Source organism: Mesoplodon bidens, assembly GCF_964165515.1.
Source record: "Mesoplodon bidens genome assembly, chromosome: 4".
Lineage (NCBI taxonomy): Eukaryota > Metazoa > Chordata > Mammalia > Artiodactyla > Ziphiidae > Mesoplodon > Mesoplodon bidens.
The window spans coordinates 126858574-126875172 of record NC_138160.1 but is presented as its reverse complement, the minus strand read 5'-3'; the positions used below and the strand labels follow the sequence as shown (position 1 = coordinate 126875172).

At 34.3% G+C, this 16599-nt stretch overlaps 1 protein-coding gene across 1 annotated transcript in view; it reads right to left on the bottom strand.

Annotated features, from left to right (window-relative positions):
* The window catches only part of SPINK5 (serine peptidase inhibitor Kazal type 5), a gene marked incomplete at its 3' end in the record, with an annotated part of 66565 nt that overhangs the window by 32330 nt on the left and 17636 nt on the right, over positions 1 to 16599 (bottom strand). The window contains exons 5-10 of the mRNA XM_081230626.1: positions 11142 to 11269; positions 9280 to 9343; positions 7575 to 7702; positions 6072 to 6138; positions 2477 to 2604; positions 1010 to 1091 (exon numbers count right to left, since the gene is read on the bottom strand). Of these exons, the coding sequence (XP_081086752.1) occupies positions 1010 to 1091; positions 2477 to 2604; positions 6072 to 6138; positions 7575 to 7702; positions 9280 to 9343; positions 11142 to 11269 (597 nt within the window). The remainder of the gene's footprint in view (positions 1 to 1009; positions 1092 to 2476; positions 2605 to 6071; positions 6139 to 7574; positions 7703 to 9279; positions 9344 to 11141; positions 11270 to 16599) is intronic.

Below are 16599 nucleotides of genomic sequence, written 5' to 3'. Positions count from 1 at the left end.
GGGAAAGAGGGAGGAGGGGAGGAAGGAAGGAAGGAGGGAAGAAGGAAGGAAGGGAGAAGGGGGAGGGAGGGAGGAAGGAAGGGAGAAAAAGAAAAGGAAGAGAGAAAGGAAGGAAGAAATTGAAAGTGAAAGATAGGATAGTTGAGGGACATTTAACAGCTAAAATTAAAAGGACTGTGTAACCTAGGATTGAAGGAAAGAAAGCAGTTGAAACTGAGGCCTTAGCAATTAGGATATAGTTACATGAAGGCAGAAGGTGTACTAAGGGAATGAGCTATTTTATGAAACTGAACTACACTTCATAGAAGGTGGGATAACTCTAAGAAATAAGTTAAATAGGGTCTCTTTAATGGAGTGAAATGGTCCAAATACACTCTAGAATACCTTTAAACATTAGATTTTCATAATGCCATTAGTTCATGGAAATATTTCCTACTCTGTGAAAACAACATGGAAGAATAATTGAATCTTGAAGATAGAGGAAGATGTTGGCTAGAACATCTTTAATGTATGCTAACATACATTAGCAGGATGCTAATGTATCAATGCAAAAGAAAGCTATTAGGTATCTGAGCTAAGATGGTAGCAGTGGAAAAAAGGCAGATGACTAGTTAAGAGGTGTTATAAAAGTAGAATGTTGTATGATTTTAAAAGGATCATATTAAAATTTTACATTGCTATTGCTTTCAAAATGAAAACCCCCAAAACAACTGTCACACATTTGAAGAATGTATATCAACTTTGAATTCAGATAAGGCTTGATATATCACCTTCATTCAGGAGTGTGGAACTGTTTTTACTAATGTGCCTTAATTTCCTCCAAATAGAGCTAAAAATTATAATGTCATAAGTATTCTAAATCTTATAAAATAGTAACTAAAAAATAGTTTCCAGAAACCCATTAGTAGTGGAGGAAAAATAAATAAATATTGAAAATGTATTCTAGAGTAAAGTACACACACACACACCCTACAAAAGTCGTAACTGAATTGATCAAACTAATCCTCACCTCAGTTTCTCTTCTAACTTTTTCTTTAGCCTTTCTCAGGGGTTCATCTGCTTTATTTTTTTCTTCTGAAAGACGCTGTCTGCTGGAGAAAGAAACAAAAATAAGGAAGTGAATACAGATTTTTTGAATCTTCAAGCTACAAAATAGTCATTTAGACGCAAGTGGAAAAAAACAGCTAAGTGTTCCTGAGTTTTAGAACAAACATTTTCAAATCACCTTAAAGCCCCTTATCAAATTGAAATCTTCACCATTTCCCCAAAGAACCCCTTTCATTTTGCCTTTAAGTTTGCCATTTCCTTCCACTGTAACAATCTTTTTTTTTCTTTTGTCATCTTCCCTTCTTTTAAACCTCCCCAGCTTAAATTCTGCCTTCTTAAGAAGACATCCCATACCTCAAAGTGGAAATGAGTTCTACATCTTTCAGTGTGCTTTCATACTTGGATATTCTTCTCTTATAGGATAGTTTTCATTCTGTCTTGCAATGTGTGTGTGTGTGTGTGTGTGTGTGTGTACATCCAAGGATTATTTTTGCTATTACCCTTAAGCTTCTTGAGAGCAGGGATCTTTGTCCATACATTCATTCATTCACTTATTTACTCAACATTTGGTTAGTAATTATTTTTTGGCAAGCATTGGACAGCACCCTGGGCATATAGTTCAGTAGTTTACAGTATAAACACATACCCTATCTTCTTAGAACTTACAGACCAGTAGAGAAGAGTGACAGTCAACAAATAGTACTAGAAATAATTATACAAATACCAACTATGATGATTATTATAAAATAAAATTACAAGTGTTATAAAGATTGAATTTAGTGATTTTAGGAGATTCATCCAAGGAAGGATAATCTTGAAATGCAAACCATAGAAGAGACATTAGCTGGCCAGAACAAGAACTAGCAGTCAGAAAGTGTAGGAAAGAGCTCATAGAGTTCAAGGATCTGAAAGAAAATGTGATGAGACCTTTCCTGAGCCATCTTTATAAATGCCATAATTTATATGTTGTGGGATTTGCTCTTCCCCCACGGTCAGATGTCCAAGATGAAAAGATAGAGTTAATCCAGTTCACATATGAACATGGATTTTTTTGTGGGCATCCCATCTATTCTGCCACAATGGGGTAATTACTGAAGGAAAAGAATCAAAGTCCTAGTGCCTGCTTTTAACCCTCATTCTGTACTATGACTAGCTCATAAAAAGGCTTACAAAGGTCATGGGGGAAAATATTAACAAGTATTTTGTAATCCAGTCATCCTACTGGATATTAGAATCCATTTGTATTAAAAAAGAAATATATAGCATTAGAGCCTACTTATTAGGTGGTATTATGATTTGTAGAGGACATAAAACTGGTAAAAAAATTCTCAACAACAAATCTTCCCATGAACATTGTTCTTATTCATCATTTTATTCAATCTCCACTTCACCTTTTGAGTAACTCCAAAGAAACCACATCTATACTTACAAAATTTCAGCACACAGGGCACACTTGTTGCTATGCATCCTGCCATCAGGGCCACAGACTGGCTCCCACTCCAATGTACAAAGAAGTCTTCCATTCCTCACTTGGTTTTCATATTCCTTGCAGACATTCTTTAAAAAGACAAGTAATTACATTTAGCACTTTTCTACTCTTTAATCTAGAAAATGTGCATCATGGATTTATAGTCAAAGAATGTCATATCTAGAAAGTGTTGGTGAACACACACAATGTATTAATGAGAAATAGTCATTACATTGTCAAATTACTCAGTACCTGTGTATACTATGTCGTGTATTTATTAAAAGGTGAAAGAGCCTAGGAAAGAATAAGGCTGAGCAAATACTTTCTGAAATCAGATAGTTTTTGTTAACTTTCAAATCTATGGAAAAAGATAATAAATAAAAGATCTGTCATGAGGTTCCAACAAAGACATAACAAAACACAGCAGCCAAGACAAAACAAAAGTGTTGCCAATGAGCAGAATATAGAATCTGTAAGATGAGATACTTAAGAGCTACTTAATATGGAACAAGTCAAGAACAATTTACTTAGTTTGCAAGGAAAAAGGAATAACATGGTATCCAACAGCATTATGCTTACTCTATTTGTTTTCTCTGTGGATCATTTTTATATATACTCTGCCACCTTTATCAATGTTCATTTCTAACACTGCAGGTGGAAACCTCAGAAGGAGTGAACCTTATTTTCCTTCATTACCCACTAAGAAATGCAGACCATCAAGACTAATCTTTATTTAGAAAACCTAAAAATGTTACTTCCTCCCAAAATTCAGAAGAGGTTTATACACACAAATTTCCTGATTGATGCTTGAATTCAGTATTTTCATGTTTCTCTCTGTGTTTTGAAAATTCTATTTGATTAGGGCCATATATGTGTGTGTGGGGGTATTTGTGTATACAAAATAGTTATATTTAATTATATATGATAAATATATATATAAACTTTAAAACGCTATACCAAAACACTACTTGATAGCATATATTACTATAATATAATCTATAAAAATGCTTCTCTGTAGCCTTTTTCAACTGTATGACCCTCATCTTCCCATTTCAGCTACAAAAACGTGAGCATAAAGAGTATGGTTTATTCACTGCAGTATTATTTACAATAGCCAAAACGTGGAACAACCTAAGTGTTCATCAGTAGGTGAATGGATAAAGAAGATGTGATATATACATATATACAATGTATATGTATGGATGGATGGAATATTATTCAGTCATGAAAAAGAATGAAATCTTTCCATTCGTGACAGTATGGATGGGTTGTAGAGGGTATTATGCTAAGTGAAATAAGTCAGATAGAGAATGGTAATTACTGTATGACTTTCCTTATATGTGGAATCTAAAAAAACAAAACAAAGGAACAAATAAAATAGACTCATAGATACAGAGAACAAACTGGTGGTTGCCAGTGGGGAGGGTAGTGGGGCAGGGTGGGGGAAATAGGTGAAGGGGATTAAGAGGTACAGACTTCCCGTTATAAAATAAATAAGTCATGGAGATGTAATGTACAGCAAAGGGAATACAGTCAATAATATTATAAGAACTTTGTGTGGTGACAAATGGTATCTAGACTTATCATGGTGACCGTTTTGAAATGTATATATATATATATATATCAAATCACTATGATGTACACCTGAAACTAATGTGATATTGCATATCAATTATACTTCAATTAAAAATTTTATTTTAAAAAAGTGTGGTTTGGAGTCAGAAGGGAAATTAAACTGTGGCTCTAACTCAGTGGGAGACCATAGCAAAGTCACATCACCTTTGAGACTTCAGTTTCACTACCAACACAAAGGAGGTTTTCAGAATAGCTGCTCTTTAGGACCTTTTCTAGATCTAGTATTCTCTGATTTTAAAAAATATATAACTCACACTTCATTAGGACACTTTAAAAGAGAATCTAATGAAGAGATATTTGTCTTTAGAGGAGTAATGGGTGTGTTCCGAACTTCCTGGTTGTAACAATCTAGGAATACAGACGCAGAAGACAGTCACCTGATAATCACAGTGTGGTAATAAAGTTGATGCTCAATGGTTCCCATAAAAGAAACAATGATAATTTCAGTTTATAAGTTGTGATTCATCCAAGGAGATTCTAAAGAAATGCTGTGTGATCAACCCACTGACAGGTTAATTATGGGGCAAATATTGAGCCATCACAATAATGCAGTCCTGTTCAACATAATCATGTCCAATGACCCCACCAAAACAATGACCCCAGCCACAGACAAAAAGAAGGAAAAGTAGCTGAGACATGATGAAAGACAAGGGAAAAGAAACTCCCTGTTTATGAAGTAATAAAATGTTGAATATCACAAGATGACCCAAAGTGTTATACTGAAATTTAACAACCACCACAACAAAATTGCTTTTCAAATCTCAGTGAGTGTTGAACACACTATGGATAATTATGAATGCTCTGTGTTTCTTAATTTAAATTTTGAATGCCCTATTTAGGGTGGGACATTTGTTTCATTGAATGGCATTATGAAGTGGAAGTTCAGCTCTTAACTACCAAAAATTGTGCCTGTGTCTCCCCTTAGGAAAATATATGCCCTACAATCCACAAAAATAGTATCTTTTTATTAGCACAAAAGGGTGCAGGACACAGAATCAGAATCCAACAGGAGGGTAAAATTGAGATCATTTACCCAGCCTCCTTATTTTACTAATAATGAAAATTGAGACCTGGACAGAAGAGATGAGTTGCTCAGTTTCACACACCCAGAGAAGGACTAAAACTCAGGTGTTCTGACCTTTCAACAAAAGACTACTCATTACCAAAGTAGCTGCTATCACTTTCATTGAAAGTAGGGTTTAATAACCTTGGTGATTTAAGAAATCCAGGCTGTGTTATCTACAATGCGTATTCAATTAACAAAAGGAATAATTTTTTAGACTAGATTGAAAAACTAAATCATCGAATAATTTGAAAAACCTTAATTTTAAGGTTATTTTAAAAACAACAATATCAATAATTGTTTGAGGTTTTTGTTTAATCAGAAGCATGACCTTTATAAATGCACGCCTCTCTGAACATAATAACCATAATGGAAAAATGAATAACTAATTTGCATCAGTGGGAATATACATAAAATACACCAGTGGATATACTGTTTAAAAGATTCTGGAATTATTTTCAAGTTATTCCTGTCAAATTTATATTAAGTTGCTTTTTTAGCTAATTTATTCAAAGCAAAAGTAATTTACACTAAGTCAAAGAGAAGTCTGGTGGAAACTAAGAATTTAATTTGCATAAACTTTGTCTTATATTCTCTTGTTTTTTTAAAGCAAGCAGAGTATATTGAGCTTTAGGTGGGAAATGCTATTTTAACTTTGAATCTAGTGATTAATATACTTAGGAATATTATACTAGGAATATTGTACTAGGAATTCAACTTGGGAAACTTTAAAATCAAGGAGAAAAGTTCAATGTAATAATGAAGAACAATGACATTACTGAATTACCTTAAAGGTTCAAGTATAAATTGTTAATATTTATGTCCACACAAACCAAATTGTGTTGATGAGAAATTTACCTTTTCAGCACTTCGTTGAACTCTGGTTTCACCTTCTCGCTTGGCATTTTCTTCAGCTTCTTTTAAGCTGTTAAGAAAATAGTTGGTCGGTTTATGACTTTATCATGTCTTCAGTGTCCAGCTCTGTGCTAAGCACTTCCATATCCTTTGCTCAACTTGCTCAACCCATCCACTTACATGAGACAAGCTTTGCCCTGTCTTGAATGTTTGAGCCAGAAAATTGCCAAAGATAAGGATGGGTGTGAAACTGACTGACGATCAATTAGAAGCCTTGTTCTGTAAAACTGGATGGGTGTGACTCCTGGATTGACACACAGAAGATTGTCAGGAAAACTTGCTTTAACAGGCAGAACCAAGAGCTTTAAAACAATGCTGTGACAAGGATGAAACCAAACTAAGCATTTGAAGTACATGTTGTCATCCACACCCTTATGTATAGCTTTTTATACCTTGTGAAGTACTTGTTTGCCTTCATGTAAAAGCACCCTTGTCAATAAAAGCTACATTGAACTGAGCTTCTAAGTCCTTTCAGATCTATTATCTAACTGCAGTTGAACTTGGAGATAGACAAGACTATCTTAGTTCTACAGAGGAAGAAACCAACCAGGAGTCAGGGAGGTCAGATTCTCTTTTTTAGCTAGCACATGAAAAGAAACACAGAATCATAGAATTAGGGCAGGTTTGAGCACTAAAAGTGCATGATGCCTCCTAGATAAGAAAGTGGAAATGAGGATGATTTCCTGTCTGGAAACCAGTTATAATAACTATTTTTAAACCTGAGAGGACATGCCCTTGAATTCCACACAGCATACTATAATTTTCAAAGACAGATGTGAAGTCCTTTAATCTGTTAAATCTTTCTCTCTCCTGTTTTTAAAAATCCAGTGATATAAATACAGCACTTTAAGGCTTGCTGACAAACGGGTTAGAGAATCTATGCTTTAACCGCCAGAATATTAAAGACTCTTTGGATCTTTCTCATATTTATGTCTCAGTGCTCAGAGCAGTGTCAGGCACTGAGAGAAAGATTAACCCAACAGTTCTTCCCTTTCATAAAGTCCCACCTTTTATACAACTAATAAATTCAGCCACATGACATTATTTTAAATTAGACTGTCATCTTCAGTAAGAGTATCTATACATGCCTGAATGAAGCAATGCATGTCAAATGACTGACCTAGATTATTCCACAAGAGAGCACCTTTTAAATTCTGAAACATTATGCCTTATAAAACACTGCATTTTCAAGTCATTATAATTAAATAAATTAAATAACTAGCATAACCGCTTTATCCACTCTTTTTAAGAAACTTTATCAGATAATATGAATTAAAAAGAGAAGAAGCCACTCTGGGAGCAAGGCCCATTTCACCTTATAAAGACAAAGGATAACATGCTTGAGGAAAAGGACTTTATCTCTCTGTGGAGTGGCTCTCAGGACAGCAACCAAATGCATTCTCATCAGGTCCACCTGCTGGCCAGCTTGGGGGTGAGGATACTTACAATAGCGCAGCACACATCAGACACTTATTGTCATGTGTCCTTCCATCAGGACCAAGAACTGGTTCACGTTCCTTTGTGCATCCAAGTCTTGCATCCTTCACATAAGGCCGAAACTCACTACATATATCCTGAAGAACAGGGAAAGAAACTTGACATTTACCATCCGGATGGTAATGCTTACAACACTATTTTCAGAAATTTTATAGAGCCCAGTGCCCCTCTGCCTAGTGCACACTAGCTACCTAGAGCAATGCCAGTCATGTAAAAGTAGGTTAGTAAGTACTGTATAATTCAAAAGGTTAACTATAGAACTCGTTTACTTGTTTATTCATTTATTAGTAAACGTGGATAACCTATGATGTGTTAGAACGAAGGTAGAACACAGTCCTTGCCCTCAACTTGCTCACAATCTACTGGGTGATACAAAGAGATATTTAAAATACAACGTGCTACAGAGAACTGTATTCAATATCCTATGATAAACCATAATGGAAAAGAATATTTTAAAAAAGAATATATCTATAACTGAATCACTTTGCTGTACAGCAGTAATTAGCACATTATAAATCAACTATACTTCAATAAAAGAGAGAGTTACAAAAGGTAAAACAATGTTACCTTCTCACTTTTTTTTAATTATGGAAAATGTGGCTTTTTTATATAAATAGGTTATCTATGTTAACATGTAATGGGTTTACTGTAATTTTAAATGAAAAACATATTTTTAAAATTCTCAGTTTTTACTCCTGATACAATAAATATCTATAGATATAACTCAAATAAACAAAGCTCCTTGGGGTCCTCAATAATTTTTAAGGGTTTAAATGAGTCCTAAGACAAAAAACATTGAAAACCACTATCCTAGAGTAATCCTACTTTCCAGCGATAAATGTATTTGTGATATTTTAGGTATCTCCCTTTTTTCCCTAAGCATATAAAAGCAAAAGCATATTTACACACATATACATATATTTATCTTTTTCTCACAAAAATAATGCTATACAGCTAAAAAAATTACAATGTGCTAATATCCTATGATAAACCATAATGGAAAAGAATATAAAAATGAATGTGTGTGTGTGTATATATATATATAACTGAATTACTTTGCTGTACAGCAGAAATTAACACAACATTGTAAATCAACTATACTTCAATTAAAAAAGAAAAAATAAAGTATAGTTTTTAAAAATCTAAAGAAAAAATACAATGTGCTAAATGTCTTGATGGGGGTAACCTCACTCACTTCCCCTATTATCACAGGCTCACAGAATTTTAGCATAGAAAGAAGGTGTTAGTCCAATTGTCATTTTTAGACATGGAAACACTGGTAAAGTGTGGTTAAGTAATCTGCCTAAAATCTCCTGACTGCAAGTGACAGTGCTGGGGTTTCTACTCAGGTTAAGTAACTGAAGTAGTTCTGTTTCTACAACACATGTAGTTTCCTTTCCCTCCCTCCCTTCCTTCCTTCCTTTGTTTTCATACAAAGCAGAAATAGAGATGAAAGGTCTAAATACCAAAGTAACCTGCTCCCCTTTCGGGAACTATCAGTTGCTTTTCATCTAAATGAGCAGTATTCCATTTCAGGTGCAGCAAGAATGAATTCTTTCCAAACACCCCCATCAAAGAAGGAAGAGGAGACCATCTTCTTTCTTTTCAAAGTCAGCCCCCCAGTGTTCCCCCCAACTCTGACATTCGTCCTCACCTGCTCTGGATTACTGTTCTTACATGCTCCTTCACCTTTTATGCGAACTTGAGATCTGGTTTTACTGGAATTAAAAGTTAGTAGACACAGCAGTTTAATATCATGGAACTTCTCACCAAATGCAGTTTTTCTTCATGTATTGTGATTCTCCTTTGCTTTTGAAAATAGGTGTCACATTGCATTCTTTACTTTTTCTAACGAAAGTCTGTGTTTATAAATTACAGTCAAAGAAATTTGAAGAGCATGTTGGAGAGATGATAAGATTCAGACCTGTAAATGTTATTTCCAGATTTTTTTTTCCTGTTTCCAGAGAGGACCCATATCAGAAGAATGGGAAAAAGTAAATCTTGTAACTAGATATTAGATGCCACCCAAGGAACTTTTTTTTTTTTCACCCAAGGAACTTTGTTGTCGTTGATGATCATGCTGTTTTAAATAATTGAATTCAAGTTTATAGTATCCAGCATACTATTATACCATTCTTCATTTGGGTTATGATAACTAATATTTTGTTTTTCATGGAAAGTATGTAAGGCCCTAATTAATATTGTTCAGTCTATAGAACTTTAAAAGCATATCTGAAAACATAGTAGCATAAATATGATACACTTCTTACTCTCTAAAAAGATCTATAACATCTGTGTAACAATAAAAATATAATAAAAACAATAGAAAGAAAAAAACTAAGTAGTTAAAAGTGATAAGAAAAAAGTTATACCAAAAGAGATCAGCTGAGGAAAAATATAAAAATTGGAATTCCAGTGTTATTGCAGAGTTTCCTAGCAGACAGAACTAAGAAAGAAACACAATGAGCAGGATGATTCTCATTGTATAATAATAAGACATATACCATAAATTAGAGGCTTAAATAAGCTATCACAGGATTCCCCACATAAAACATGGTAAGAACTAGTGTATAGTGTGTTCCTAGTAGTGTTACTAATACATTTGTAATAAAAAATTGTTCTTTCTTTACCTATTTTTTGTTTTCTGTTTCTTTATATTGACCCTTGGTGAAAGTGGAAGACACAGTTTTAGAGTGTATTTCTGAAAGTGCAGTCATGTGAGGGATCAGAGTGATCTAAATCAGTTGTGGTTTGGTAAAGATACTTATTATAAGGAAGGATAAAGCTTGTAGAACCTTAAGACTGAATATGTATCATTATCTCTTACTAGCCTTCTCAAACATTGGTTGTTATATTTGCAAAAACTGAAGAGCAGCCAATTCAAGACTGAGGTCATAAGCCAGAACCTGCAAAGGAGGTACGCCATCTTGTTGGTTGAAGACAGTCAATAACCAAACCTAGCACTGAGGGTAAAGAAAGAACCAAATGAGGACAAAATATAGGGCAATGAGATGCTTTAGCTACATTTGGTGAATGTTGAATAGATGGGAAGAAGTTCAATATTAAGTCCCAGTTACCCTAATATTATAAATTACTGAGCATTTAATAAATAAATATCATTTGATAATTAAATAATTCTCTATGAAAAAGGATATACTAAATAGGTAGAAAGGAGATAGATAAATAGATAACAGATAAATGTGTATGTATATGTATGTATGAATAGATATATGTGTATGTGTGTGTTTGTATACAGATATAGATATATCAGATGTCTTACTTCACAGAAAGTGATAACCATCTGATAAATTGCACACGTGTGCTTGTAAAATATAAAGTGTTATACTACATATGTATTTTTTCTCTTAAGAATAGTAAAAGAAGGGATCCTAATAATTTATAGATGGCTAACTCCCACAAAATGGATTGTTATCTTAAAGATGTAAGAAAAAATGTGTTATATAATTATACAGAGAACATGCTTTAGGGAGAAAGCCTGCTTCAGAGAATACTCACGCGTTCTCAGCACATAGTGTACATCTGTTACTGTACGTTTTCCCATCTGTGCCACAAACAGCTGCATTATCATAGGTACAGATAAAATCCTCATCCCTTTCTCCTTTCTTGAAATCACTGCAATTCAACTGCAAGAGACATGATCAAGGAACATCAAACTATAAAGATAAAATATTCCTTAGATGCATAAATAGATTAATATTTTAAGCCCACAACAATATAACTCAGTGGAGAAGGAAAATATAATAAGGAGACTGCAGTGAACTAATAAAATCGTGGGTAATAAAGCATGGTCCAAGAACAGAAACATATAATCAGATTTCAGAAAAAATGATTTCAGTAAGATTTCAGACACCTGCTATCTGGATTAGGTGGGCCAAGTCACCTCTTTGAAACTTAGCAAACTGTATGTCAATCAAAACCTGCCTGCCTTCTCTATAGGGTAGTCATGAGGTCCAGTAGACAATGGATATGAAAGCTCTCTGCAAACTATAAGCTACAATAACGTTTATAGTATTATAGATTAGAGTAATGATCAAGAGCCAGATTGCTGGGTTCATAATTCTAAATCTGCCACTTATTAGCTGTGTGATTTGGGTTACTTAACCACTCTGTGCTATAGTGTCCTCATTTGCAAAATGCATATAATATTACCAACTTCTCAGGATTATAAAGAGATTTAAATGTATTAATACATGTATAGTTCTTAGAACAGTGCCTAGCATATCCTGACCATTTATTGTTGTTGCTGTTGTTTTTTAAACGTTTTCTTTGCTGATAATCAAGCCAATAAAGCTAAACACCTTTTAGGGATGATGAGAGAAATCCGAAAATCTCTGCTCTAATTATATGACATATACATAGGGACAAACCTGTTTGGTGAGAAGAACAATTGCACTAGGTAATAACTGATGACTAGTGTTGGAATCTCAGATCTGCCACCCACTCACTTCACCTCTTTGATTCTCACTTTCCTTATCTGAAAAATGGGAATTCACACCCTATCCACATTACAGGCTTGTGGTGAAGAAGAAATAAATAGTTATGAAACATTATTTGGCAACTCATTATTGTGACATAAGCTAGATATTCTGATTCAGAGTTAACTTGAACTTAATTTCTATCTAAAACCAAAGAATATGATATCACATTGCAAAACATTTTTTGATATCATTATTGTCATAACAAAAATGTCTTTATTATAGATTTGGAAAACTTAGGATATGGACCTGTGACTTAGTATGGCACACAATATCAAGAATAAAGTAGGATAGACACAAATGTAAAATAAATTTTTGAACCAGAAGATTACACTGAGGAACTCTCCTAGAAGACAATTAAAAAGGAAAAAGAATTTAAACTAGAAAAGAAAATCTATGAAACATACCCCACTCTTCATGTCATATATTTAGGAAGAAGTTAAAAATAGAGTGAAAACAGGTTAAGTCATGGCCATATGTGCTACCCCATTCACTTGTTGTTCATTTCTTCCTCAAAACCCATTACACACTTACTAGGCTCTAGGCATTCCACTAGACTGTGACCCTGACACAGCAAAAAAAGAGAAAAGGAATACGTACTCTAATGGATTTACATTCGTTAAATAGACAGGGGAAGAGATAGACAGTAAATAAAAAACTTTAAATTATAACAAGTGCTATGAAAAATAAACTGCACAATATGATAGCACCCAGAATAGGGGCTATTTTAAATATAATGTCAAGAAAGATCTTTCTGCAAAGGTAACATTTGAGGTGAGATGGCATTAATGAGGAGGAGCCAGACATTAAAGACTTGCAGAAAGAACATTCCAGGCATGGAGAACTGCAATTGCAAAAGATTTGTGATAGGAACTAGATTCTCCTGTTTAAGGAGCAGAAAGAAGAGAAATATGGCTGGAGCATAAGGAAAAATCAGAAGCATAAGGAAAAGCTGCTGATTTTCTCTCAAAAATCATTTCTGGAGAAATTGCAGAAGCATGGGGATAGGGATCCAAGCAATCAACTTGGGGCCATCACTCCTCTCCTGCTTCACCAGTGAAATCAACAGCAGCCTACTAGGTCACAGATGTTGGCAGGGTGATGGACAGATCAAAAGCCCAGCTGGGAGGTGATGAGAACAGGTGTAAGCATTTACTACTCCACATCCTCCTCTTCCAAACCCCAAGGGCTGGTGGATCACAGCCTACAGAGAACAATTCTTCCTGATGCTGACAATTTCTGAGAGCTTACAGATGGATTCTTGACATGGTGAAGTGGCAGCAAACTGGAGTTAACACTGGTTCTAGAACCTTCAGTTCTGAGCCTTATCCTTTGTCCTCTCCTGAAACTTACCAGGAGAGGCAGAGGCTGAAGCTTGGCTTCAATATTTTCTAACTCACTTTAGCAGAAAAAAATTTACTACAGAAAGATTAAAATTAAAAAGCACACAAATATTATAATAGGATAAGAAAAGATACAAGGCAAAAGTGAATAAGAAGAGAGCAGAAGCAAAAATATTAATACTTAATATATAGAATTCAGTCCCAAATGTATCATAAGTAACAAAGGAGGACATTACATGAAGTAAAAGGAAGAAAAGAACAAGAAGGTATAATAATCATGAGCATACATTCAATAATACCAGCTCTAAATATGTCAAATGATAACCAATAGAATTAAATAAATCAATAACTGGTGTTAGAGTTTTTAGCACAAACTTCTCAGAAGCTGATATATCAAAGGAAAAAATTAAGGTGCTTAAGTCATTAGATTTTAATAGAAAACTACATCCAAGAAACAGAAAATAAACATTTTTTCAGAAGATATAAAACATTTATAAAAGTAGAATATTTATCAGGCCACAAAGAAAGTCTTAGGAAATTCCAAAGGATCAGTGTCATATGGCCCATGTTCTTTGACCACAATTCAATAAAATTAAGTTGATTTAAAATGGAAAAAAAGTACCACATATTTGTAAATCAAATAATGTATTACTAAATAAATTTGGGAGGGAGGAAAATTAAGAAATATTTGGCAAAGAATGACAAATGAAAACACTTCAAGTACAAATCTGAGATAGATGATCACTGATACCTTCAAATACACTTGTCATGAAATTTAGAAAGTTAAAATTTAAAGACTAAGTATTGCTCAATTCACTGTAAAATGAGCAGCAGAGCAAATAGGAATGAATGACATAAAGAACAGAAACTACAGAGAAAATTAATAAAAAGGCTAATGTTATAGTTTTCTAGTACAACTGATAAAAAAAGAAAGAGAAGATGACAATTTAAAAATATATATAATGATATTGGAAATAATTGAACATTGAGAAATAATACAATGAAAGCATATTGTGAGTATCCATACGTTAATGCATTTGAAAACCAAAATGGAGACATGGCTACGAAAAAAGTAGAAAATACCTCCGCTGGTGTACTAAGCAGGAGGAAAGTTGAACCTATCAATAAATATATTAACTAATTGATATATTGGTCTGAAATAGTCTCTCCCCAAAATGCCCCATTTCTAATAGACTTAAAATACATTTTTCTAAAACTTTGAATTTAAGGAGTATGTACTGGAGACATAGTTGGGTTTTTTTTTTTAGCATATAATAGTCTCAGCCTTTTGATTGGGATGTTAAAACCATTTACATTTAATATAATTATCGATAGGATTGTATTTACATATGCTATGTTTCTATTTGTTTTTAATATACTCTTGTTCTTTTTACTTCTCTATTCTTCCACTATTGCCTTCTTTTTGGGTTAAATATTACTAGTGTGTCTTTTTCATTCTCCTGTTGATTTTATGCATTTATTATACATGTCATTTTCTGATCAGTTACTCTAGTGATTACAATAAGCATCCTAATTTATCACAATATACTACCAATTAATACTTAATTCTAGTAAAATATAGAAACTTGGCCCCAATTGTAGCTCTATTTTCTCTGTCTTCTTTCATACTGTAACTATCATACATGTTATATTTGTACACCCAATAAAACAGCGTTATAATCATTGCTATATACAATATTATATCTTTAAAAGAAGCTAGGTGAAAATAAGGGACATATGTTTATAGAGTACTTCATATTAACCCCTATATTTACCATTTCTGGTGCTTTTTATTTCTTTCTCTAATTCCAAGTTACCATCTGGTGGTCATTCCTTTAAACTAAAGAACTTTATTATTACTTATAAGACAGATCTGTTAGCAACAAATTCTCTCAGATTTCATTGATATGGGAATATCTTCATTTTGCCTTAATTTTATAGGGTAATTTTTGTGGATATAGAATATTGGTTAACATTTTTTTCTTTCAGCCCTTTGAGCATCTTTCCATTGCCTTCTGGCCTTCATTATTTTAAATGAGAAGCCAGTCATATATAATGTGTCATTTTTCTTTTGCTACTTTTAAAACTTTCTCTTGATCTCAACATTTTGATCATGATGAGCCCAAGTGTAGATCTCTTTGATTTGTCCCATTTAGAGTTTGTTGAAATTCTTGAATATAAAGATTCATAGAATCCCATTGCTCTTACCCAGAGTTCAACAATTTTTCAAGCATAACTGATTGTCAGATTAACATAGGCTGCTGGTCGATTTCCAGAATGCTAAAATGGTTGTTTTACTCAATTTTGTGTAGCCTTATAGTTGTTCTTTGGGGAGGGAATTAGCTGACCTCCTTATTCAGCAATAGTCTGAAGTGTCACCCCTCAGGGTAATTTTATATTGATTCCCAAACCAGATAAGAATAATTAGCAAGGGGAAAGTATAGACTCATTTTACTTACAAAAATAGTTTCAAATTTTCTAAATAATAACTATGCAAATTCAATAGTGTATTTAAAAATGCATTATGATTAAGTATGATTTACCCTAAGAAAATAATAATGATTTAACATTTAGCATGGTTATCAAAAAATGTATTACGTTAACAGACTAAAAGAGAAAAATTGTAAAATTATTTCAATAGTTGCAGAGAGACTTCCGGGTAAGATGGCGGAAGAGTAAGACGCGGAGATCACCTTCCTCCCCACGGATACACCAGAAATACAGCTACACGTGGAACAACTCCTACAGAACACCTACTGAACGCTGGCAGAAGACCCCAGACCTCCCAAAAGGCAAGAAACTCCCCACATACCTGGGTAGGGCAAAGCGGAGAGATTCCCGCACAGAGATTGGTGCCGAGCGGCACTCACCAGCCCGAGGGGCTTGTCTGCTCGCCCGCCGGGGCGGGCGGCGCTGGAAGCTGAGGCTCGGGCTTCAATCAGAGCGCAGGGAGAGGACTGGGGCTGGCGGCGAGAACTCAGCCTGAAGGGGGCTAATGTGCCACAGCTAGCCGGCAGGGAGTCCGGGAAAACTCTGGAGCTGCCGAAGAGGCAAGAGACTTTTTCTTCCCTCTTGGTTTCCTGGTGCGCGAGGAGAGGGGATTAAGAGCGCTGCTTAAAGGGGCTCCACAGACGG